The sequence below is a fragment of the Amia ocellicauda genome, chromosome 17 (genome assembly GCF_036373705.1).
Source record: "Amia ocellicauda isolate fAmiCal2 chromosome 17, fAmiCal2.hap1, whole genome shotgun sequence".
NCBI lineage: Eukaryota > Metazoa > Chordata > Actinopteri > Amiiformes > Amiidae > Amia > Amia ocellicauda.
This window is the reverse complement of record NC_089866.1, coordinates 17,459,831-17,487,370: the sequence shown is the minus strand read 5'-3', so window position 1 is coordinate 17,487,370 and position 27,540 is coordinate 17,459,831. Positions and strand designations below refer to the sequence as shown.

Sequence of the window (27,540 nt, the reverse complement as noted above, 5' to 3'; positions counted from 1 at the left end):
AATAGATCTTTGTCTTGTTTCTGTCAGGAGGGGGGGGTAAACATAGCACTATCGATGACCTCTTAGTTTCTAGCCTTAAATCCAGTATTTATGTATTTTTCAGCCCGTAATTTAAATGCCACTGCAATTTTGCATTGAAAAACACTGTTTGCTTTTAATGTGTTTTCAGACAGAAACACAAAAAGAAAAAGTAAAGAAAAAAAACATTGAAGTGAACTTCTTAAAGAAACTATTTTCTTTCGCCAGAGATTTACTACACCCAGACCTTTCTTTTCTTCAGTGGAAATGCACTTTATATACCTTTTCTAGCACGCTACAAAAAGGAGTGTTAAGGCTTGAATAGTCCATTTAGTCCTCACAATCCCTTCTTGGAGTTTGTGGTTATAGATTACAATTACGGCAGATTTTACCTGCCAGGAAAGTCGCAGGGCCCTGACAGATATAAACTGTCTACAATAAATTGAGGTGCTTATTGCTTTGAAAGTTCCACCATAAATTCCCAGTTTGATCCAGGGAAAGTGCATCTCTGATGGAGGAATCGATTTCATTTAGAACTCTCATCAACAGAGCTTTCAAGCTGACACTGAGTCACAAAGAGCCATAAAGCTTTGCAATGAGCGTGTGTAGCTACTGAATGAAATCTGGGATTAAGGAAGAAGAAATGTCTAAAGAAAGTATGAAAAAAAAACTATCTAGGACCCTTCTTTAATATTTTTAAGGGGTTCTTTAGCTTCAATAATGTTTCAGAGCAATACTTCCCCCTTGCCTCCTCCTGTCATTATGTTGTGTCTGAGCAGTTCATAAAAGGCTTGTGAGGCGACTTTTCAAGAAGGTAACTTATGGAAAACCTTTGTACTGGCTGCGAATGTATGTTTCTTATATAGTTTTGCTTCATGACTTCTCCTTATTTTATCATTGACATCCGAATGCACATCTATAGCCAACAGCACAATTAATTTGCATATTTAACCAGTTTTATTAAATACTGAACACTATTTCTTAGCCAGTGAAAGTTTCAGCTGCGCTTCAGATGATTAGACTGAAATTACTTGAGTCTTTAATTACAGGGTGGACATCGACACCAGGTATTTTGCTAATGTATTACATTAAATACATTTTGAATTCAGTAGGTAGGGGCTGCAATCAGGTTTTAATCTGTTTAGCTGATTAACATTTCACGACAGTCAGCCACAGACACTCGAAAGAAGGTGGCGGATATATAATTGCATTGAAATCCCCAAGGACAAAAACAGGGGGTTACAATGTAGCACACTGAGGTCAATATGCATAAATTGACATTTATGTGCCTTCACTTGGAAATTAGCCACCCTGTAAGACCTTACCCAAGTATAAATGTCCTTATTATGATACTTCCATACTTACATTCACATCTCATTTTCAATACAGGTGACTGAAGAAAGAAAGAGAGAGAATTCTGCTAGTATATCAGTTTTGTTTCAGGTTAACAATAACCCATTTTATTGCGTGTACGTCTCATCGTATTCTTCCTTTGTCTAGTGTAAGCCTTTTGGAATTTAAAACGTATCATTTAAAAACACATTTGTTTTTATTTATTAAAAGGAACTGTTTTGATTCTGCCTTTGAATCTGAGAGTTAACATGTCCTTGCAAAAGGAAAGATAAAATGCAAACATGACAGGTAGAGCCAGAACAACATCTCTGCCAGGTTTTTGAAAAGGAGTTATGATTATTAACATTTAATATCTGCAGCAGGCAGGGCTCAGTGTATAAGCTAGGCTTCGGTAAATAATTAATCGAAAAAAGCGACTAGAGAGGATAAACAACACTTTTCTCTTTTCCTAAAATGTACACCTTGCATGTGTTTGGATAGAAAGTGGTGATACTGGTGCTCAGAATATGAGTGAGGATTAAAAACAGGAATTGAAGGACTTTTGTCCTCTGCTCTTCTCACAGCAACAGAGAACACCCATGATTTTCAGTTTTCATGCTTTTAAAAGTACCTTCTAAGTGATGTTTCTAAGCTTTTTGCTTGAACCAGATCATTCCCCTTGTGAAGCTCCCTTCTTAGAGCCCTAGCACTGTGCCTGACAACCTTGGGATGCTAAAATTATTCTGAGAATGTCAGAGCAATTGAAGCATGTAAATGGGAGCTTTTAAATTGACAGCTCATTTGAATGCTAAGGCTTCACATTTTATCGGGGTCTTGAAAGGAATATGTGAAAGGCAGAACACCTAGCGAAAAGCATGGAGGTGCATACTATTTAGAGAATAAAGGCAGAAATTCTGTGATTCTGCAGACTTGCCGCTGAATGCAATGCAATGCACTTTTTGATTGTGAAATCTGTCACAGATATCTCATGTACAGGTCATTAAACTAAGTATACTTTTTCTTTTAGTATCTTTATGTATTAAACTGCTCGGTAATGGGCATTTCATATGTATTGCCATGGTGATTTTTCATGGTTAAGGTACAGTATATTTGACTGTTTTCTGAGGAGGGGGAGCATAAATCCAGTTGAGATGATGTCTGTGATTTTTGTAACTAGAATTACATGCTAAGTGTATTATATAAGAATTAACAGAAAGTCAACAACAACAAAATAGTATAAAATAACAGAAAAACAATAGACTTCAGAAAGCTGTACCTTGTAGATGTTTTTAATCATGTTTTATTGTGTAACCTAAATCAGGATTACAAGATCTTTTAGGTCAATCCTCTCAATGTATTACACTGGATAAATCAAAAATGAATGGAGGGGGATCTAGTTGGCTTTGGAGCGGGATTACATCAACCATACTCGGGGGACAGAAGTTTGTTGTGCTGTCGTGATTCCCCGTTATCAAGATAATAAGAATAAAGATAATGGTATTGAAGGCTGAGCATAAATCTGTACTAATTGAATACCTCTATCACAGAGAAAATGTTTCGTGTTCTACATATAAAATACTGAGTGTCATCAAGCAGTGGTTGGAATACTGTGTTTGTGATTAACTGTTTTCATACATATACATTTAACCATCTATATGGATAGATAGATAGATAGATAGATAGATGGATGGACAGAAAAAGAGTAAGATAGTGTTGACATGGTGGCCCCTCCTTCTTTTAGAAATATACAGTGAGGGAAAAAAGTATTTGATCCCCTGCTGATCTTGTACGTTTGCCCACTGACAAAGAAATGATCAGTCTATAATTTTAATGGTAGGTGTATTTTAACAGTGAGAGACAGAATAACAGCAAAAAAATCCAGAAAAATGCATTTCAAAAAAGTTATAAATTGATTGGCATGTTAATGAGGGAAATAAGTATTTGATCCCCTATCAATCAGCAAGATTTCTGGCTCCCAGGTGTCTTTTATACAGGTAACGACCTGAGATTAGGAGCACTCTCTTAAAGGGAGTGCTCCTAATCTCAGCTCGTTACCTGTATATAAAAGACACCTGTCCACAGAAGCAATCAATCAATCAGATTCCAAACTCTCCACCATGGCCAAGACCAAAGAGCTGTCCAAGGATGTCAGGGACAAGATTGTAGACCTACACAAGGCTGGAATGGGCTACAAGACCATCGCCAAGCAGCTTGGTGAGAAGGTGACAACAGTTGGTGCGATTATTCGCAAATGGAAGAAACACAAAATAACTGTCAGTCTCCCTCGGTCTGGGGCTCCATGCAAGATCTCACCTCGTGGAGTTTCAATGATCGTGAGAACGGTGAGGAATCAGCCCAGAACTACACGGGAGGATCTTGTTAATGATCTCAAGGCAGCTGGGACCATAGTCACCAAAAAAACAATTGGTAACACACTACGCCGTGAAGGACTGAAATCCTGCAGCGCCCGCAAGGTCCCCCTGCTCAAGAAAGCACATGTACAGGCCCGTCTGAAGTTTGCCAATGAACATCTGAATGATTCAGAGGAGAACTGGGTGAAAGTGTTGTGGTCAGATGAGACCAAAATCGAGCTCTTTGGCATCAACTCAACTCGCAGTGTTTGGAGGAGGAGGAATGACCCCAAGAACACCATCCCCACCGTCAAACATGGAGGTGGAAACATTATACTTTGGGGGTGTTTTCTGCTAAGGGGACAGGACAACTGCACCGCATCAAAGGGACGATGGACGGGGCCATGTACCGTCAAATCTTGGGTGAGAACCTCCTTCCCTCAGCCAGGGCATTGAAAATGGGTCGTGGATGGGTATTCCAGCATGATAATGACCCAAAACACACAGCCAAGGCAACAAAGGAGTGGCTCAAGAAGAAGCACATTAAGGTCCTGGAGTGGCCTAGCCAGTCTCCAGACCTTAATCCCATAGAAAATCTGTGGAGGGAGCTGAAGGTTCGAGTTGCCAAACGTCAGCCTCGAAACCTTAATGACTTGGAGAGGATCTGCAAAGAGGAGTGGGACAAAATCCCTCCTGAGATGTGTGCAAACCTGCTGGCCAACTACAAGAAACGTCTGACCTCTGTGATTGCCAACAAGGGTTTTGCCACCAAGTACTAAGTCGAAGGGGTCAAATACTTATTTCCCTCATTAACATGCAAATCAATTTATAACTTTTTTGAAATGCGTTTTTCTGGATTTTTTTGTTGTTATTCTGTCTCTCACTGTTAAAATGCACCTACCATTAAAATTATAGACTGATCATTTCTTTGTCAGTGGGCAAACGTACAAGATCAGCAGGGGATCAAATACTTTTTTCCCCCACTGTACATGTAATATGAAAAGATTAGATATTGTTTTGCTGAGCATAAACCTTTGTCCCCTGGAGTATTTTGTGACAGGGAAGACTTTCTGTTGTGCCGGCCGCACAACTCACTGACTCTCTTATCTCTCTATAGTGCCGACACATCAAATTACCAAGCCTACAAAGCCGAAGAGAGGAAACCCGAGCCTGTAGACCCGCCAGAAAAAACCTCAGACAGGAACGGATGTATCAAAGCCAGGGAACACAAGCACAGCAGCCATCGCCGATCACGCAGGTGAGTGGCTCCCAAAAGAAGCACCATGCCAGAATACTAAAGCACTCCGAGGCACTCCCTTGTCACTGTATTAACTTTTCCTATTTGAAAGTGAATCGATATCGCAGCCCAGGCCTTCTGGAAGTAAAAGCATAAAACTTTCTTACATTTTAAAATCAATGAGTCAGTTTTGATTTAACTGAGTGCCTTTTCAGGGCAACCATCATCTCGGAGAGCTTCGCCATTTATCATGTTATATAAAACAATAGAAAAAAACAAAACAGAATGACTTTCTTACTGTTTATGAAGAGGCAGCTGTGTAAGAACAAAGATGGCAGTGACTGTGAGAACGGTGGCATGTTCAGGGCAATCCACATACACTGGGTGAAATTTAGTGTATATATGCACCTTTAGTGCACCTTTATATATCATGTTATAACATATACATATTGTGTTATAACATAATTATTCTTACCTTGTATTTTCAGTATTGTGTAATGGGATCTTGTTAGTTGAACATTTAATAGTACATTTCAAGGTGAGTATTTGATCATTTCCTTTGCTGAGCACCTACTATACTATAACTCTGATTAATGAATTCATGCTTTTAGCTTGAAATGTCTCGACAGTCCTTCCAATCTCAGGATTTTCAAAACAGTATCATTCTGTTACCTTGAGCATCTTCACTCTTACACAGCAGGTACCTCTGCCAAAAAGGGCTGATCTGGAATAAAATGGAAATCATTGTTGCCTCTTGAAATTTCTGAAAGGATGAGCATTATTTCTCTAAATGCTGTTTTTATTTCCCTGGCAAAAATTGAAAAAAAAAAAAATCCAAAATGAGATGCACTATGAAGTGAAGCAGCACATATATTTTTGCCTTAACGATCTAGTGGGCGACGGCTCCCATTTCCTCAAACTCTGACAGGACCGAATTAGGACTGAATGTTTCCGAATGGTGGAGAAGCAAATTTCAGAGAGAAGTTCACCAAATGTCTTCACAGGGAATGGAGATTGTTTTTGCCTTGGGGATCTTAACAATTTTAGAAGTAAAGACCCCTGCAAGGCAGTGCTCAGATCTGCCTTGTGATAGATTCTGGTGCAAACATGCTGAGCAGCTGTGTTTGTATTCCACAGGAGAGAGACATTTCATTCAGGATTCTCAAAGATAGATTAAGGACTAACTTATCATTTAGACAGTGCCCCCTGGTTTGCATGATGAATAAGCTGGTAGACATGTTTGCGAAATATGAGATATTGTCATCTTTTTCAGCATAAAGCATGAATATTATTTAGATGTTAGGCAAACTAATTGCCATTTCTGTATTAACTAAAGATTTGGATGTTTAGAAAAAATATTACGATTAAAAATACGAAAAATATTGCCTAAATTATGATTTGCTTAGGGGTACGGATAGAGATTGCTCGATATTTTGGTGTTAGCTGGGGTTTGGGTTCAGGATTAAGTTTGGCTTTAAATTGGGGCAGGTAACCTACTCTTGTATTACAAAGGGTTATACTGAAATGTCTCTCTTTTCTGCCGTGCAATGCAGTATCACAGTTCAGCATGAAGATTTTCAATACTATGGAGCTGTTAGGCTAATTTATTACCATATCTGTATTAACTGAAGAACTGCAAACCAGAAAACTAAGCAATCAAGATCAAGGGCTACATTTCAGTGTTTAGACAGCAACATTTTGGATAATACAGCAAACGTTTGCATTTAAAATATGGATTGGATTCTGGCATTGAGTAGCTACTAGAAAACTAAACCAGCAAGAGGTGCCAAAAGGTCTCCTCTTGTTTAAGACCTTTCTTGTGTTGTTTTGCAGTTTGCTGTCATGTGCAAACCATGCAATTTAGTCATTGTGCACGTCTACTGTCTGAAACCAGTGAAACAAAACTGGCATAAGACTTTGACTCTCTGTTTCTAAATACAAGGACCCCAACAAGTGGTTGGATGCAGTGAAGCAGCACACCCTTCTGAAATCCGTTACCAAGCTCCCCGTGTGTGTCAACCAGAGACAGAAAAAGTAATGGCATCCATTAGAAGTGTGTTTGCTAGAGCATTGCCTTCAAGGTCAAACTACTGAATACAGAAGACTAAAGCTGGAGCATTTCTGACACAAGCCCATTATAGTTAAAGGACTAACGCATGAGAAGAGTTGCTGGTGGCAGCGTACTATGCATTTAAGATGCATCACTCGCCAACTTCTAACAATTGCTAAATCTTCACAACGCCTCACTGCAAATAATACTTTTTTTTTTATTGTTTACTGCTTTAAGATGGCAACAGTACTGCCCCCTGCAGTATTGACCCTGATAGCTCCTGCACTCAGGACTCAACTATAGTATAACTGTCAGTGACTAGCTTGACTTAATATAGTAGTCTAATAAACAGCGGATTAAGCAAAGCCTTAACGTGCTCCACGGGAGGTGAATGGTGTATTCGCTGAAGTTACTTCCACTACTTGCGCTGAATACAATCTGTTTCTGCCACAATAAAGCACACTCTTCCTTATCTGTGAATTCCAAAAACACTGGAATACCTTTGTTCCTGGAAAAGGGGCACCTGCTGTTTAAGAGTGTGATTTTAAGCCTATTATCAGGAAAATACATTTAGAAATGAAATACAAAGCTCTGGTGCTCTGATATATTACAGACTGTATAAAAAGCTTGAACGATGCCAAATTCAAGGGGACTCAGTCATCTTCTGTAAATAAATATAAGTTAAGCAAGTCTACTGTGGGCTCAACTCCATTTGAACTAAATCAGGTATATATTTCAATACATTATTACAGTCGTGTGAACAGATCATGAAAATCCCATCACTAAAACTGTTTCTCATTGTAGGTAGTTTCAGGCATAGAACTTGTAAGGTCTCTTTCCTATTTGGAACAATAATTAACAACAATAAATGGAGGATAAATGACATTTTGTAGTCTGTGAAAGAAACTGAGCATAATTGTTCCATGTGATTAACCGAGAAAAACGTTTTAATGAGTAACAATAATGCATTCCCAATAACAAGGAGCTGTGTTTAATTTGCCACTAATCAACTATAATGCATTTCAGCTGTTAATGTCATTTCCTTTGTTACTTGTACTAGCCCCATTTATTACACTGTGAAATGGCCATATCCAGATTCAATAACAGTGCACCCTATTGCTGCAATCACATATAATGGCATCTTTAGAACAGCCAATATCACTAACAAACATTGATTGCAATAGACCACTAGTATAAGGTGTTTCAATAAGTTTCACATAACAGTAGGCATTGCTGCGGGGTGCTAATCTTTTTCTTGTTTTTTATCATTATCTCTGTATTACCAATGTGTATTTATTTATGTATTATTTGTATGTATATGTCTTTACAAACTATGTATAGTGTGCGTAGGTTATTTATATTCTACAATATTTAATTACATCTATTCCTCCCAACTTGGTTATAATTGTTACCATAATCCTCTAAATTGTTATTTGATGTATCCTGGCAAGACAAGAATCCAAAAAGAATCTCTTGAAGGGAAAAGGGCTCCAGAGACTCAGCTAAAGGTTGTGTGAAGGAGTTCTAGGAATGTTACATATCTGGTGGCTTACAACGATCCAAGTCTTAAAAAATGAGTAAAAGAACCTTTTGATTGAGTCCAGCTAAAGGTTGCAAAGCACTTTTTTTAGTTTAAATTTTTTTTTGTCTCTGTCCTCCGTCCCCTGCTCTTGCTTGGCTCTTTGGCTGAGATAACAACCTCAACCGTCCACAAATATGCCTTCTCTACGCCACAAATTGCACAAATTGTACGCACTAAACAGTGCCTTGTGGTTTAATCAAAAGAGTTTCTACAACCAGAAGGATTTCTCTCGTTTCAAATAACCGCTGCATTTTGCTAGTATCTGTTTTATGTTTTGTTTTATAGACTTCAAATGACCGGCATCGATTACACTGCATACAATATACAGTTTACTTTTATGAGAACAAGATTTGTATTTTTATGTCTGAAAACCATGCCAATCCCAAGAGAACTTTATACAAAATAACAAATTAGTATCGAGGGCTGAAATAACGGAAATAAAGAAGACGGCGTGTTTCAGAAAGTGCTGTTTAAGAATATATATTTCTCACCATGACTTTTTATAATGAGCCCATAAACTGGCAGCCTTTGGAACTCTGGATGTGTTGTGTTGCTGCCGTGTTTTTTTAATAGTGGCTCCACAGTCATTGCCGTTCCCCTCTTGACGTCTTCACATTTACAGATATATTTACTGCACAGCACCTCTATAAATGTTCAGTGACTCCTACCTAATTCAGAGCATCTAATTTAATCTTTTCAAAACACCCTCTCGAATTTTCATGATAACTCTCATTTTCTACCTCATTATTGCCTGAGTGATGCTGTCCAAATGAATTGCGGCTAAAGTCCCGTTCTTGCATACCCTCCTACCTGAAAGGCCAATTTAATAAAGCTGAACTGCTTCAAAGGGCTTTCTCTGCACCAGACATTCACCGGGTGCAAATTAAGTGGACCTTTGGAGATCGCAGATCCAGCCGAACAGTTGGAATTAGACAAGAGACTCATTTAAATATGGACACATTTAAATACACAGAGCTGTATTAGCATATTAGCACGGTGAACAAACAATGCTGCTGTTTTGGCAAAGGGGAAAAAAAGTGCGAGGGGGGTCTCTGTTAGGATTGCATTGCTCACAGACTGGGGTGTTTCGATATCGTAGTGACTCTGAAGAGGAAAAGAATTAGCATGCACTTTTGTCTGTGGAAAAACCCAGTAACTGTGAAGCCATGACAGCATGACAGTGAAGGAAGCAACAAGAACAACAATAAAATCCAGTGAACCTCCATGGCAGTTGATTCATTTACCTCCATGCCTAGGGTGTCACATTGTGTGTTCGTGTGGCCGTGCTTTCCCTCAGCGTCGACACATTTATATTCTCTTGTTTTATTTATCCTTCGCATAATAATTAAACACCCCAACTCTCATCCACAAAATCAGGAGTGTTGTGGATTCCTATTGAAGTACAATCTTACCTTATTTTTTTTAAGCTATAAAGAAATATTAAAGTATAAACCAGCTGTACAAAATGTTACTTCACCCCTCCTGTCAACTATAAATCTCAGCTGTGACACCTAAACCTTGAAAGTCATTGTTTGCTTATGTGGTGGCCTCACAGAGCAGATATAGTTAATCAATCCTCATGTTATTTCTCAAAATGTAATTGAAAATAATGTCACAATTGGAAGTTCAGCTCAGACCATCACTGTGGGATAAGATGTATTGATACAAAATGAGGTTTGGAAATAATAAGAAATATGAAGTTTGTTCCATTCAGAATAAAGCCACAGCCCGCTAAAGAAAATATTGCTACAGACATTTGGAAGAAATAATAAGCCACTACATATCTATATATAACATATATATTGCTGTGTTTTGTGCAGTTGTACCAGTTATGTTATAACTTTATTACAGCAGGATAGGGTTAATTGAGTAGCACATTTGCCATGTTATCACCATTCAATTCATTTTTATATCTGGTGACACAGTGTCAATGTTTATAGACTACAAACAGATGCTGTTGCCATTCCAAAACAGCCATGAAATAAATACCACTACATTCATTTCTTATTGCAGCCAATCCTTTGATGAGGATCTCTCACCTCGACCTGCACCTAAAGGGAAAAAAAAGAAGAAGAAATCCGATCGAAAGAGAAGAAAAAGGTCAGTTTCTAAAATATTTATAAACGTGTCCTTTGTAGGTCTATTACAATGATTGTATTGTCGAGAGAAAATTGCTTTCTAAGGTAGAGGAAAAACATGAACTACAGAAAAGAAACATGAATTATAAATTAAACATAGCGCATCAAGTGTGGTTTTTGTCAGTGCTTTTTAAAAGTGTTTTTTTTTTTTTTTTGACGTGTCAGTTTATTTCAAAGAAAGTGCAGATTAATTTCATTATTTTTATAAGCCAGGTTTCAAAAACACTACTTCATCTTAATTGCTTTTTTAGGTCTCCTTCATACAGTCTATCACCTGTGAGGAAGAAGAAAAAGAAGAGCTCAAAGAAAAGAAAAAGGAATAGGTATTTTATTCAAGTAAATTGAGTCTATTGTAAATGTGATTATTGTTGATTGATATACATTACTGTGGTGCATGCAGACTGAAAAGTACTAATTTTATTTTTATGCTGTGTAACACATTCAACTGCAATTTATGATTAAAACAAATATATACAAATAATAATAATAATGTCCTTTCAACTTGATTTCTGTGTTTGTAGGATTACTAAATAGTAAATTAGTAAATAATATTTGTCTGTATTAAAACAGATATTTGAAAATCATAAACCATAAATTGCTCACATAAATTAGTCTATTACATCATTCCCAGCTTCATAGTATTGCTTCTGTATTTCTTCTATTTCTAATGAAGACTTTTGTTTCTGTTCTGCAGGTCTGCGTCAAAAAAAAGAAGGCATGGGTAAGTTTTGTATAAGTGATTTACAATAATGAAATGCCAGCCTTTTTGTTTTCTCAGTATTATCATCTCAAGTTTCTTCTTTTCTTTTGCCTAGCTCATCAAGCCCAAAAAGTAAAAGAAAAGACGAGAGAAAGCACAAGAAAAGGTATGTCACTGCAGTTATTTTATTGCACATATTCAAATCTTCACCCCTGAGAAAAGCTTTGTTAACAGCCATATATTTAATTCCCAGAAATCGAGTTAGGTTAGACCTTACAGTGGCGCAAAAAAGCATCAGTTGGATTAGGTCCTTTCAAACGTGTCTAAACTGCCTTTTATGGTTGTTAGTGAGTGAGAAATATGTTTATAGAAATCATTGTCATTATTAAACAATGTGTATATTTTTGTAGGCAAGATGAATTGACACACTTCCTGCACATGATATATTCCAGTATAAGTAATCCATGTCAAATATGAATATGTATATATAAAACAGCATATAATCCTTAACTTTATTCCAGCTTGGCATTCGCTTCTTAATTTTGGAAGGTGACTTGGGCTGATTTTTTTAAAAGCCCTGCTGTCAATTATTTGATTACAAAGTACAAATAAAAGCAGGAATCCAACAGTAAACATGTGCAACCCAAGTGATTCGATTTCCAGTGAAGCTTGGTTCCAAAAGCCCTGTGTGAAAAGTACTAAGCAGGCTTCAGCCTATACTAACCCGGTACAAAGTGTCTAGGGAGGCATCCAGCCATTGTTTCTCTCTTTCCATCTGCTGACTCTTAACTGCAGGATTGGTGTACCATAAACACAAAATGACTATATTATTGCCTTTCATGAGACATGCTGTCAGTTTAATTGTGTGGTCTGGGAATACATAGCCACACTTCATTCTCGTTATAAAATGCTCAATTATGGATATGTATGGGCTTCTGCAGCACTCTTCATTAGCCTATGGTTTCCATTTAACATATCAGGGCTTTGAAAATCAACATTGTCTCAAGTCCAACAGCAAAAGAAATGGGCGGTGAAAAACATGCATATTGTATAAGGTTTTCTGTTCATTTTTATATTGTTTATACCTGTGCTTCTTTCTTGGCTCACTCTTGTCATTCACAGGACCTGTTACTAATGAATTCATGAGGTTTATAGAAGGATTTGAAAATCAATTCTTAATAGGATTACATGTGGGTAATTACACATAGATCCCTCTGTTACATGGCAGCTCAAGTCATCGAAGGGATATATCTATGTTTTCAATTTAAAAAGAGTACATTAATACTGTTTGAATCACCACTCCTAAACAATGTGGTTACTTTTAATGAATTGATTTTTTTCCTTGCATTTTAAATGGCCACTCGTTCACTTCTTTTCTGAACGTACTACTGTAATCCTGATGAAATATAGTCCACAACCCCATCACTGGAGATCCCACCGGAAAAAATAAGCAGAAAAACAAATTATGCATACATGCATTTTCTTTTTTCCGTGATCAGTACATTTTCTGCACAAGAAAACTTAATTACCACAAGCCTCATCTCCCACCTCCACTTACAACACCAACAAGGTGTCTCATCATCTTCAGGCAATCACAGGAGTCATTGATAGGGTGAAAAAATACTTTAATATGTAGCTGCACAAAGATAAGGCAATTGGGAATCTTACTATACTGATTCGGATACTAATTATGATTGAAACTGCAGATAAGCAGTATCCACAAGGGAAGCTGCCTGCCAGGGGGTGCACATTTACACACTTCCATCTGTTGCAGACTTAAGGAACACAAGGTCATCTTATATAGAATCGGCAGTAGGTGTGGATTGTTGGTGAGAAAAGATGGTTGACCTCTTTTCCGTTAAGGAACAGTAGCAGCAGCCGGATATTTTGCTGGCAGTCGTGTCTGGGGAGCTATTCCCTGTTTTGCTCTCAGCCAAAGCTCCCCCCAGTGGATCTGGCTGTAAATAGTTGTGTGGCTGCGTGATGTGGCTGGTATTCCTTAGAGAGACATTGTACGGTACAGATGTGGGGCAGCTTAGCTCAGCCAACTCGGTGGCGAGATGCCAGCAAGCACCACGAGACCACTCTGAGAGAGGAAGAAAGCAATTTCACACTGCAAACTGCAACGTTTATATTCCTCTGAGCTGAACTGTGCAGAAACATTTGTAGAAACTACAGTTTTAAGCAAAGCAAAACAATATTCTTTATGTTTATAGTTTGCAAATATTATTAAATAATATTTATTATGAAAGACATCTTGTTTGCTTAAATTTGCACTGACTTTGTTTTAGCTGCTGTATTTCTTTTCAAGTTGTGTATTGTATGTCGTACACAGGGTGAACTGTATGGTTTTGTAAGATGATGACAAGTTTGCCTGTGTTTAAGGGACACACAACACAGTATGGAACGAAAATATACGCTCAGAATGGAGACGATATTGAGGTGCTGGTGAAGATTGTGCAGACATATTTCAAACTAGAGCAAGCTAGCGCTCCCACACCTACTGCAGAAACTGTTAGTTCATCACCCACTCTTGTGTCTCATGTCACGGTCAGGTCTCGGAGTCATTCACACCGGAGGCATCGCTATCGGAGGTCAGAGTCGGAGAGCTCCGTCTGGCGTTCCTCCAGCAATGATAGCAGGTAGGAGAAGAATGAACCCTGTCTCTTATCTTTAGACAGTTCATTTGTGCTCCATCGATGACTGATATGGAAAAGGTCACATTCTGAAAGGAGAAGAAGAATTATAATGTCCATAACCTTTAATCAGCTACAAAGAAGGTTGCTGTATGAAGTTCGAAGTCCTAAATCAACTGGAGAAGAAGTTAAAATACATGCAGAATAAATAGAGCATACCGAGACGTTTCTGTGTGATTGTAGCTCAATATGTCTGAAACTGCGAGTCTTTTTTATCAAGAAGGCATGAAGTGAATTCAGAAAGAGTCTAAATCAAGGAATTCACTAATTACGATTTTACTTATCAGGTTTAAAGCAATATACCAGCCTCATATAGAGAACTGTTTGCCTTTTTACTGTCTGAATGAGAGGGTGGCTTTCATAACTGATCTGAGAGATCTAAAGCTGCAAACGATTGCTTTTAAATCCCCCTTGATCATTCTATTATTTGGAATTTCAATGGGACAGCCGGCACAAGAAAGCATTGTATAAATGTATACTGCGTGGCTTAACACTATAGTAATGGACTGCATCGATGATGAGGCAGGATATGGAAAAGTAACTGGAAGAATTACCACTAGGAATATAGGCTCATGGGCTCAATAATCTTCAGATAATCCCGGATTTGTTCATATTTATTAAGTCCAGTTTCAATCAAATTATAGCTTTATTAAATTATGAAATCAGTTATATGCAGAATATGGCATTAAGTTGATTCAAGATGCAGTCAACGCTACTGGCTGTTGCTAAAGGTTGTTGTTTTGTCCCACTCATTTACAAGGATGGGGTCAGTATCATAATTGTGCCAGTCTGGCTGCCCAGGGCACGCACTATGAACATCTCATATTTATATATATTTTTTAATGTGAAAAGGCGCTTGCTCTTTTTATTCCTGAGGGGACAAGAAAGAATCCCTTGCTGTTGGGTAAAACGCTTCTTCCTCACGGCATCATTTTTTTTTTTATATTGGAAGTCGTTATGATTGACAGATCCCCTGGGGGCATCAGTAATCACTTCACTACATTTGTCTTACAACGTAGGAAGTGATCGTGTTTCCAGGCAAGGATAGTCTTTAGGAATATCAAGGGGTCGAACCAGCTCTGGGGACGCTTGGGCAGAACAGCTGTTACTTTTATTTGTTGGGTATTCAAGGCTACTGTAGTATACTGCATGTGCCGTTCGTGGTCGGACCACTGAGCTTGGGGGATTTGTGCTCTCTTTTCTGCACCTTAGCTCTGTTGTGTCCACTGAGGGGTCTCTCACTGTGAGAGGAAGAAGATGGCCTGACGGTACATTTCAGAGGATGTGCGTCTGTTGTCTTCTACTGTCGCTTCTCCTGTAGTGATATGTTAGCTGTACTTGCCAGTCAAGTTAATTAACAATTAGCAATTCCGGAGCTGATGGGGATGAAAAGAAAAATAATGTAGCCGTTCCAAATCAGAAATTACAGAGCATAATTCTAGTACGTTAATTTCAAAACCAACACTGATCATTGTTTTATGTTTGTCCAGCTGTATAAAAAGGGTTTTGTTTTGTTTTTCGGTTCCTGCAGATACAAATGCCAGTCTGCTGAGCAAGCGCTGTCCAGGGGTCCGGCCGCCCACAGCAGCTCCGCAGAGACCACACAAATCCCCACAGCCCAGGGCAGCTCCGAGTGGGTGCAGACCGCCAAATCCGCTTCCAAAACTCCCCCGAACCATTGCTCCATCTCCACTGACGCCATCGTAAGTGTTCCTCAGATTATTCATAGGTCACTAATGTGTTAATGGCATTTTTATAATATCTATTAAGGCCATGTAAAACAAAGCTGGTTAATCTCGGTATTACATATTCATGTTAACCTTACACAAGAACGAAAGGTCATCTATTAGCGGCAAAAAAGAAAGAAAGAAAGTGAAATGAAGACTGCGTTTTTTCCGTATCCTGCAGCTGATTTAAAAACAAAAAATGGACTAATAAGATGTACAGCTGTAACCTCCATCTGGGCCGATAATTGCTCTGAAAGAATGAATCCAGAATCTACATAAACTCTTGTTGAGATGTAGTGCAGCTTTATAGACTTCAAGCCTACACTGGATTTGGGTTCATAAGTTAATAAGGATAGCAAAGGTCAAAGCTGGTTTTGAAATTCTTTTTAGTACTTAACATTCTTATGCCCACCTGAAAATAATGCAATATCATTACTTGTCACTCAGTTTCTTCATTCACGTCCCCTGTGGCTCGTCCAATTTTATGATTGGGGGCACATTTTCCAAAGAGCTATAAATATGCAAAAGTGTGTCTCTACATAAAGGTTTGGCAACTTCCACTCTAGACAGATCAGTGCACCCCCAGAGCGAGAGAGAGGCTAGAGGTGAACTATGGGAGCGTGCACTTCTGAATATGATGCAGACACATTGGTGTATTCATCAGTCATCCAAAACTGAGCTCTAGAATTTAAAACAAGTGAACAAAAACAGAGCAAAATACATCAAACCAAAACGGAAGCAGAGCGAAACTTTTCTTTTCTTTTAAGTGGCTATAAGATTTCTATTACTGCAGCATTTTTATATTTTCATCATTACTTTTTTGTTATACCTCTGATCAACGAACATACATTTCACAAAATGCCTCTGACAGACCGCATGGCACAGCTATTGTTATTCAAAGCTGTGTTTTTTGTTTTTAAATTGAAATCACTGGAAGGATGAAATTTTTTATATTGAACACCAGAGCGGTTTACACACAAACATATTCTCTTCCTGTCAAATGACTATAAAGACGTACATTACATGACACATAGATTCACGTTGTTGGTTTCGAGTGGAGGTGTCCATGCAATGGTGTGGTAGTTTGATACATTTTACATGGCCTAACCTGTGTTTCCTTATCCCTTTTCTATTATTGTTTATTTCCAGTAAAAATCATCTGTTCTTATATATCATCATTAATTATAGAATTCCCCGCATTGTCAGGAAACAAACTGATTGACATTTAGAGGAGATACAAATGTAAATCTGTGATTAAATATGCATTCATACACAGACATTTCATTAGCCAGTCCAGGTAAAACCCAAACAGGATAACCAGCTCGGACACCAATAGGATAATTAAAACAATACTGTAGTGATCTACACTCTTTAATAACATGCAGAGTGCTATTTTGCCAACCAACAACAATGCCATGAATGAGCAGCAGTAACATTTTTGGCTTTTGTCCCATTGTTCCAAAAGAAATAAACTGTTGCTTCCGAATTTCAATATCGTGTTTTAACGGCTTACGCCAACAAACTGTAGGAACTGCCTGCTGCAGTTATATCTCTTGACTTTTGGATGTAATGTTGACTTACAACCTCAAAATCTGTTGGGAGCAGTTGGGAGCTTTTTGAAAAAATGAGCTGAACGATAAGCAGATTTCTATAAGTAATAAAAATAAAAGAATAAAGGATTTATACTCCTCTGTATAGTTCTCAGTCATGCGTCCTTTTATTAGGTAAACAGTAGATCATTTATTTTTTATAATTGTGGCGTCTTTTGTTACTGGAGACTTGCCATTTAAACTGTATTCTCCAGTGAAGTGCTGTGCTGGGCGTGCTTGGAGAAGCATGAGAGACCATTTACAGCACTTATTAAGTTATGTGATTTTTATTTGATTTTTTCCTTCAGATGCCTAATATAATCACAAACAACAGAGCATGACATTTAGGCTTTATTGGTTGTGCAACCAAGAATCCCAACTTTCACTATAGCATTTGAAGCACTATGTGGATTAGTAACACGATCAGCCAAAATGTTGATACCAGTCTTTAACATGTAAAATTGATTTTAGTTGTATTGACATTTGACAAAAACAAAGTTTATGGGTATTAATTTAAATATATGTATATAATTAAAAGCTACAGGTGTTTTGTGCTTATATTCCACTTTGAAAACCAACATAAAATAAGTATCATTGCTGTAAATTATCTGACCTACTTTCCCACATTAGTGGCCTGTGAGGCAGTGCTCAGTAAAGACTGTTCATAAATGTCATTTATTATCAATATCTCTGCATCTTCATTGCTTCACCTCAAGTGTGCCAATCACCTAAAATCCATTATCTCTCAGACCTCACAGGGATAGTTCAAGATCTCTAGTCAAAGATCTCTAAACCTTGTGCAGAATTAGCCCCCAAAAAGCACATTTTGCATTGAAATCATCTTTGATTTCAATTCTGGTTACTTCCCATGTGTATCAAGTGTCAGCAATTGTCAGTCGTTGAAATACTCTTTTTCAAGTAAATCTAAATGTGTAACGTAGCAGAATCAATTTTTTTCATATTCATGCTTTTTGGTATGTTCAATCCAAATTAGGTATTTTGTTTATATTTCCTTTCTGATAAAGCATTCCACATGAATAAGGCAAAGGTGGGTATTGTTCTAAATTAAATCAAAACAGATACAGGTTTAACGCAAGTATGATTACAAATTAGAAATTTGCACTTCAGTAGAATTTTGCCCACTTAGCTGTGAGACATTTATTGCAGTTGTAGTCTGAATTAATTCAATAGAATTAGGTTATATTGCTTCAAAGTGTTCATTTGTAAATGTTGTAAAATGTAGTTTTGGTTGTGACTACCCTGGGAGGATTGAGGTGGTCTGTATTTATGTAGATCATATTTCAGCAGGAGACCACCTATAAATGAATGCATTTAACTGAACTGAGGAAACGTTATTTATTTGTTTGTTTATTTTATAAAATTTACTTGTGTGTGTGTGTGTGTGTATGTGTGTATGTGAATAAATAAAGTCTGCCCAGAAACCAAATCAAAAAATGACTAAGGAAAAGATATTCACTGGTACAATTGTGTATTTTTCAGTCAGATAAACGATCAGATCAGTCTATCGGTCTATGCATTTTTTATGTTATTTTAAATCTAAATTTAAAACTACAAAAAGCTTTGATCAAAAGATTATCATAATAAATGACTAAAAAATACCAATTGGGGAAGCATCATCATCTTTTCCTTAGCGTCTCCTTAAAGGGTGCATGCTTAATTGCAAGGATATGTAAGTGAAAGCAATCAATTATTTCTTGGTGAGAAGTCCGCCAAGTCACTTGGTCCCAGAACCCTGTTTTCTTTCTTCAAGTATTTTTGCACTTTTAGTTCCTTTATACTACTTAAGGTGTCAGTTTCACGGTCTAAACTAAATCTGTTGTGAGGAACCTGATACATCCATAGCTATACAGTACAATAGTGACTCTGAATCATCTGTAGAAGCACATTTTATGGCATGCTAATGCTGGTAGTGCAGTCATTTACCTGCAAAAGGATCTCATATGGTACCAGGAAACTATTATATACAAATTATCCGTCTGTAATCTACCTCCAGACAAATTTGTATAAGTTGTTGCTGCTTCTCTGAGTTTTTCCCTGCCAAGAGTATTAAATAAATCAGTGCTGCACAATATTTATATGTTTTTAATCTCGCATGTGTATTCACTGAAACTGACCGTACCTGACCTTCGGTGAATTATTACCAAGAGAAGCCTAGATTTAATTAATTACCTGTCACAACTTTCCTAAACATTATACTCTTCGGCCTTCATAGCAGCTGCATGTGTTGGTGATTCCACACCATTTAAGATACAAATGTGATGTACCAAGCCAAGTCAATGCCACTGCAAAACTGTGGAAATTATTTATTTCATTTTCACTACCTAAAATGTCCAAGTTTCCTATTTCTTAAGGTGTATTTCAACTATTGAATGCCTTGTGGACCACACTTTGTTCCCACAAAACCAATCCCAACCCCTGTAAACTCATACTGATACACAGACACTAAAAAGAAAAGGTGCCAGAACAGAAAAGTGACACAGGGACTTTGAAGAGAGGGTTATTGTCTTTTTCTTGTAATTTACGACTCTAATGATGCACTTATGTTGCCCGCTCTTCCCTTTTTCTTACACCTTACCTACTTAAGGAGGAAATCTTGATTGGTAAGTCGATGCTATCCGCAGACTTAGGGATTTATTTGAGGTCGCTGGAGAGAAATAAATTTCTTCTTACAGGGGAAAAAAGCACAAAAAGCTGTACCTTTCTGAGGGCTTTTAGTTAGAGTGATGGAATATATATTTGTTTGCGATTCTTTTAATTTGTACATAATACCCATTTTGTGATGTTTGTTCGATGTCCTTTTAAAAACCACGCTTTACTGGGGCTTTTCTTTCATTTTGTTTTTTCTCTCTCTCTCTCTCTCAGATTAAGCAGTATGTAGTTTTATACGCACATATTTTCTTTCCTTTCAAACATTTCTCTTTGGTTGTTCCTTTTCTTCTTTTTTTCCCCATTCCAGATTAATTTATTTGACCTCTCAGTTGTTTTCTTTTTCCTTTGATATATTGTTTCTTTCTACATTGTTCGCATGCTACAAATTTGCATGACGTCTTAATCTTTCCAAGTTTTCCTGTCCCGAAAATATTTTTTTTCTGTGTTCGGTAGGGAAATACGTGCCTTTTTAGAGTATTTTTCAGTGCATCATGCAGGTAGATGCTTAAGCTTGTCAATCATGTCTGTTTCCAGTAAAGCAACAGCCCCTGTGTTTCTGTTTGCAGATTACGCAGTCAGAGTCTGGAGCTGAAATTTTTACCAAAAAGGAAATCAACCATGACATTCTGTCCAATCAGAATAAGGGGCGACAGGATTATGACTCGGGAAACGATACATCTTCCCCTCCGTCTACCAAAACAGGCTTGTCAAGGTCAAAGGGCAACGAGGAGAAAAAGGCCTTGTTTCAAGTAGAGTTACCTTCCCCCGAAAAATTGAGATTCACAGATGCAGATAACGCCTCTGATTCAGGGAATTCGGTGACCAGTTACTCATCTCTGTGTAAGCCATTGCCCTTGGCAAATTCATCACCTAACGGTCTTTTGAACAGGAAGATTAAAAGGTGAGTCCATGCCAGCCATTTCACACATTTCCACTACAGTAGTTTAATGAAGTGTTTCATAAAGGTAGATATAAATGTATGTTCTGTACATTGATATGCTTGTGATTTTATGGAAGAATTGCTTTTTAGATTTGAACAGTAGCTTTAACATTGCAGGTAGTTTTACTGCATTTTACTGTATGATTTCAAACCATAAGAAAGGCATGTCTTCTGAAATCTGATGCCCTCTATGACCGTAGTGCTGAACGAAGACAATGATTCAATCTGACCCTTGTGCTGTGTGTATGTGGTGTCTTAACCCATCACTCTTACCATTTAGCAGGTGGAAACCAACATGTAAAATCAGATGTGTTACATAGTAAACAGGTTATGAGGACAATTACAGAGAACTGCTGTAGCATAAAAGCATGGTATTTGTAATATCCACAAGATGTGTAGTATAAGGTATTTTCATATACAATGAAATACTTCTATAGCAAAATATCTCATAAGAAGATGTTTATTTACTAGGCAAAGCAGTACCGCAACACATTAGTAAGAATTATATTATTCTCCCTGTGATTTTTTTATGGTACACAACCTGACCCTTGCTGTGATACGAGAGGGCAAATTACATAACTGTTTTGACTAGAGTGCTAAAATGGTTAATTTTGTGTGCTTCAAAGCGACAGCTGAATCCAAATAAATGCCTGTGCTTTCCCCACGCACGAGAATTTGACATTATTCTCTAAGCATGAGTACAGTGACCTGTCACAGGTTGTTTTAACTTGAATGCTATGCCCATTGTAGGGATTTCATTTCACCGTGTCCTGTGAGGACGGCAGCGGAGGAGCAGAAGTCCTCTCGGGGGTCACTGGTCAGGAGCGCGCTGCCTCCTCGGGGACGCTCCCGGACGCGCTCCCGCAGCAGCCGGAGTCGCAGCCACAGTTCCCGCAGCTCCAGCCACTACTCCCGCTCGCCCGAACACAAACCCTCGCTGTACTACTCCAGGAGTAGATCACTCTCCTCTGGAAACAGGTGCGTCATTAGTGTATAACATTTCTTTAAAATCATGATTTCAACCCAACACACAAATCACAAAATTGAAAACCTAGTACTTCATGGCAGAGGATTCTACCAATTTTTCAATTGTCAGGTGCACCAGTCTTGATGTTTTCCTTTAATCTGTTTTTTCCTGTTTCCCTAACATTAACTTAACCTGATTGCCATTCTCTGATTGCAGGTCGTACTCCAGGTCACCCAGCTACTCTGTGAAATCAAGGCCGAGAAGCTCAGAGAGCAGAAGCTCACGATCGCGGAGAAGCCCCAGCTACTCCAGATACAGCCCAGAGAGGTACAGAGCAACTCCTCTTCTGTCCCAGGAACCGACTAGACAAACCTTAGTTTATGGGCAGATTGATTCTCATTGTAAACTATGACAAAGGCAGGCAGGAAAATGTGATGCCTTCTTAATTGAAAAATTTGCCATTAATGTGCAGCCAGGACTGATTTAATATACATTTTAAGTAATATTAGACTATATGACTATGAATATACACAACAGAACGAAGAAGTGTAATTATATATATATATACATATAACATATTTAAAGTCCCTTTCTTGTGTCTCACAAAACAGGGACAGGGAGAGAGAGAGAGACCATAAGAAGTACGGCTCGTGTGAGAAAGAGTCTAAATGGGAGAGGGAACGACGGAGGCGCAGGTCCTACTCGCCCATGAGGAAACGGAGGAGAGATTCCCCGAGCCACCTAGAGGCGCGCAGAATCACCAGGTTTGTCATGAGCCCTTTACTACGTTCACACACTTCCTTCCCTTGCACTGAACACTGTTGTCTACAGGTAACTGACATGTGGCATTTGTTCTTCTATGACTCATATTTGTTTCTTTATTGGGATTCTTGGAAAATAAACCTTTTAAAACATACGGTTCTATCAAAAAATTGAATTTTCCTGAAAATTTTGCTTATTTCCGTATGGTGCCGTGTCAGTCGGGGCTCTGTCTGTGAGTCTGTCGTTTCTCTTGCCCAACCCCCGCAGTGCTCGGAAGAGGCCGATCCCCTATTACCGCCCCAGCCCTTCCTCCAGCAGCCGCTCCCTCAGCTGCACCTCCTGGTACAGCATCTTCACTCGCAGCCGCAGCCGCACGCACAGCCGGAGCCGGAGCCAGAGCCGAAGCCGCAGCCGCAGTCGCAGCTATTCCACGTACCGCAGCCGCAGCCGCAGCCGCAGCCGCAGTCCCACCTGGAGCACGCTGAGCCGGAGCAGCCGGAGCAGCCGCAGCCAGAGTTACGACTCTGTGGGCAGTTACAACCGGGTGCGGCGCTAATCTCCCCGTCTGAGCACCAGCCTGCTCCCCATCGGTCGTGGATAGCGTCCGGCCCGGCTCCAGAGGGACGGCACCATGGCCCTCGAGAGATCAGAACCCGATTTGTCCATTTGCTTCTGCCGGCGACAGCCAAACCAGAAGAAATCACCAATGTTTTCTAGTACCTTAAGTTCTTGTTAACATTGCTTGTGTTAGGAAAATGGTGTCAGTGTTTTGCGAAAAAACAAAAACAAACAAACCACAAACAAGGAATGTATAAATGTTCACTGTCCTTTACATGCTAGTCTAAGCCACCGTCCTGCCGCTGTGTTTCAGGTGTGGTGCCAGCCTCTCTGGAGATCTTACCCAAGATCTTTTCCATACAAAACAAAATGAGACCAGATCCAGGAATGATCCCGGAGTTTTCTTTTCCAAACCAGCCAGTCTGTTCCGCCTTTTGTGTCTGTCCGTCCTCTCCAGTGCTTGTCAGTATGAGTGGAATCCTAGTCATGTAAAATCATCATTGAGGGCAAAGGAGAAAAGGGATGGCAACTTAATTACAATTCAGTTCCCATTTCCGATCATTTCTCCACTATCAGGTTGCCAATCGTTTATTTTTGCACCTAAAATGTGGATACGGTTAACAATATAAATCGTTTGCTACCAACTTCAATATCAAAGGCAAATGCTTTTGCCAACACCAGCAAATTCAAGCATTTCCTTTATTTCTCCATGTGAGTTGATAGTGATTGCAACCAGCATTCAGCATAGAGTAATGGATAATTTGCTAACACGTTCTGAAACTGCTTTAGCTGTTTTATAGGTATATAGTGGGTATACAGTTCAGTCACATCATGCATACTGTGGTTTATATCTGTTTTAACTCCCAAACCATAGCATTTTAAATCTGACGAATAGCATTCTAATAGTTAATCGATTTTGACGCTACAGAAGCAGAAAAACTTGAAAAGTGGAAAAAGTGCTATGCGATGTTTTAATGAAAAGAAAATCCAAATAAGCAAAGACATCTGACAACTGTCAAGTGGAAAAAATTTCACATTTCATGATAATAGCATGTGGTGCAAAATATGTCAAGTTTCAGCATCATCTCCATCACTATGCACACTTAATTCCACCAACATGTGGTGCGGTTTGTGAGTTGTGTGCAGATAATACGCCTGAAGTAAGATTTGAGTTCCCTTACATCGTTTCTGTTGGTTGAAACTTAATTGAAACCCTACCGATTATAGGCGGAAAGTGATCGTAGCTTTTTGGGAAGAACACTCAATGTTGATAGAGCAGGAAAGCCTGAAACAGCAGAAGGAGGTGCTTTATAATGAAGTTAACATAAACTCCAACTTTTATGTCTGGCGTTACTTGTAGCAAGTAATGTTTCACCTGTCCGGTCAGATTCAATTATGGATGTAGCCATGAGAAGCAGTGAGGAGCAGTAATTGCCTCGTACACAATGTGTCAAGCAGCTCGGGAATTCTTTGCAGATTGAAGCCATGTGCATTATATGGACCCCTTACAAACAACTAATTAGTTCCCCTTAGAGGTATGCAAGGATTTTTAACCCTTTGCACAGCAGAACAGTCGAACCAGACCACTTTTAGACCAAGACACATCATTTTAAGACAATGAATACTATTCAATTATTTTAAAAGGATCAGACAAACCAAATTACAACTCTGGGGGCATTAGAGAAAAGCACTTACAGAATAGAGAATATCGTCATCAATTTATTTTGCTTTTCTCGTGTATGTCCATGTTTTTACATTCCTGATCATATTTTTTTTATGTGAATCTGTGTGAACCAATTTAATTTATGTGTAACACATTTAATGAAATGATTGAATGTCTTTATCATTTGGGTTTATGAGTATCACACTGGTTGGTTGCTTCAGGTATTGTTATTATGTCGGCACATATGTATGTATGTATGTATGTATGTATGTATGTATGTATGTATGTATGTATGTATGTATGGATATGTGTTTATTTAATTATTGAATGATTGATTCATTTCAGAACATAATGAGCTATAGAAACAAAGGTGTGCCCTTCATTGGCACTATTCTTTCTAAGGGGAAAAAGTTCTTGAATACTGTTTTGCTAGGTATTTATTTATTTATTATTTGTTTATGTATGTATTGTATCTTAATTGTTGTTTCTTAAATAGGACTATGCAATTCTTTTATTTTTATTTTATGTTTGAATCGCTGCTTTCTCCATTGCAGGGTCCTTTCCAATGAAAATGTATGTACTTATTTATGTCTATTTATTTATTTATTTATTTATTTATTTATTTATTATTTGATCGATTGATTGATTATTCCATTGGTGTTGTTATACAGCAATTATTTATTTTTATATTCTGTTATTTGTTTAATGCTTCCTGTTTTTAAAAACAGCAGTACCTATGACCATCTGATTAAGTTGAAGAAAGATCAGCAAGGGGTAGTTTTGTCAAAAATGTTTTTTGGTTTCTTATTTTTTTACCTAAAAAGAAAACAAATAGTACCTGTATCTAAATCAGTGACACATACCCCATACAGTTGTGTGAAAATCCCAAAGCTTGAGTGGGTGTATTGGTCCACGGGCTATGCAGAAAGGGAGAAGTTTAAGTTGCCTGTTATTCTTTCTAATGAAAACAAAAGGACATGTCCTGTATTTGTGAAATAATGTCAGCACTTTTTATACTGTATCCTTTTCCCAGAATGTGCAAGTCTTGTTTTAATATGTGAAGGAGATGTACCAAAATGTTACAAAGGAGTTGAAATAATGGTATGTTCTCTATGCATTGTAAATATGTTGAGCATAGCCAAGGCTATTCTCTGACAATATTTCTTTACTGTATTTACTGTTACTTATTTAAGGGATGTAGTGGGGGGCAAACAGAAACATATAATTCTGAATTGATGTCAAGGGACACTTGATGATTTTGAAATTGACTTTTATTTTCTAAAATGCTCCAGGGCCATTTGGCATAAAAGATGCTGGAATATATTAAATGTTGTGTAAATATGCATCGGTATATCTAAATCAGAGAAAGACAACTTTTTAAATTTTGTTTAGTGGGTGTGGCTTTGTGGTTATGGGTTTTATGCAAAACCTCTTTAAACTAGTCGTCAAGCAAATTCTCTTCAGCCGTAATTTTTTTTTTTTACACAAAGTTGGGGTTCATCTTCCTTTTTCCAGAAAGTTTTGTCATTTCAGTAGCTCTGTAGATATCTGCGCTCTTGTTTTCATACGACAAAGCAAGGGGCTGTCTGGAAAATAGGTTTAATGTCAGTTTATTCAGATTACATTAGTGAGGTAACAGTCTTTCAAGTGTTTCAAATAAAGATTCACCCATTCCGCAGCTGTGAACTGCTTCTGAATTCGTGGGCCAGGAAAATATACAAATAATAATATTTATTTATTGGCGAATGTGATCATTACCATGAGATCATTATAAGCTAGGCATCCATTAGATTCAAGAATAAGAATCTGCAGTTACCAGTCGTTGTGAAGGCCAATGCTTTAGGGTAAGGAGCCAACGGCCATCTGCATAGAACAGCATTGTTCCCAAGAGAAAAACTAATATTGTAAATAACCTTTTCTTTCTGTCTTGTGGGGGATGCAGCTTACTGGCATGGCCATTTAGACATGACATATTTTATGAACAAGAACCTGAGAGGAACAAAACAATTGATCAAAATCCCAGTGCACTTGTTGCGTGTGTCATTTTGAACTGAATTTGAAACTGTTCTATTGTAAATGGTTGTCCTTAACAATCTCCCTTCCCTTGATTGTTGTTCATTAAAAAGATATGGGATATCCTCCATTAAATTAGTCTTCCTCTTGGATTGAATATGTGAGCCTGTAAAGAAGTAAACTCTGAATAAAGACTGATTATCTCAAACCCCCTTCTGTGCCTTTTTTTTCTGCAGCCTATTTACTTACCAAGTCACTGTGGTTGAAAGCGAAGTGACAGCGCCCACTGGCCACACTTATGTGACACATTTGAGAGGCATATAGGTTCAAGAACTACACATCATTTTGTGGTCCCTACACAAACTCACACTCAGTTCAGATACAGAAACCCAGGAGTGTTCTAGATTAGGTTAATTTGTATGAGTGTAAATGAACGGTGACTGCTAGTTCTCCAGGTCTGGCTACAGTTGAAGTTACAACTGTGACAAGTATGGGGTTGTCAGTGTTAAGGTTCTCAGCATTCCCAATCGCATGTTTTAAACAGTGA

General features: G+C 38.2%; 1 protein-coding gene across 1 annotated transcript in view; it reads left to right on the top strand.

Moving 5' to 3' along the window:
* srrm4 (serine/arginine repetitive matrix 4) overlaps positions 1 to 27,182 on the top strand; it is a 61,154-nt gene extending 33,972 nt beyond the window's left edge. Inside the window, exons 2-13 of the mRNA XM_066689574.1 lie at positions 4,819 to 4,959; positions 10,584 to 10,670; positions 10,960 to 11,031; positions 11,403 to 11,429; positions 11,524 to 11,574; positions 13,964 to 14,050; positions 15,636 to 15,807; positions 20,657 to 20,991; positions 21,781 to 22,008; positions 22,214 to 22,324; positions 22,609 to 22,761; positions 23,027 to 27,182. Coding sequence (XP_066545671.1) covers positions 4,819 to 4,959; positions 10,584 to 10,670; positions 10,960 to 11,031; positions 11,403 to 11,429; positions 11,524 to 11,574; positions 13,964 to 14,050; positions 15,636 to 15,807; positions 20,657 to 20,991; positions 21,781 to 22,008; positions 22,214 to 22,324; positions 22,609 to 22,761; positions 23,027 to 23,315 — 1,753 coding nt within the window. The 3' untranslated portion in view covers positions 23,316 to 27,182. The remainder of the gene's footprint in view (positions 1 to 4,818; positions 4,960 to 10,583; positions 10,671 to 10,959; positions 11,032 to 11,402; positions 11,430 to 11,523; positions 11,575 to 13,963; positions 14,051 to 15,635; positions 15,808 to 20,656; positions 20,992 to 21,780; positions 22,009 to 22,213; positions 22,325 to 22,608; positions 22,762 to 23,026) is intronic.
* The last annotated feature ends 358 nt before the right edge of the window (positions 27,183 to 27,540 follow it).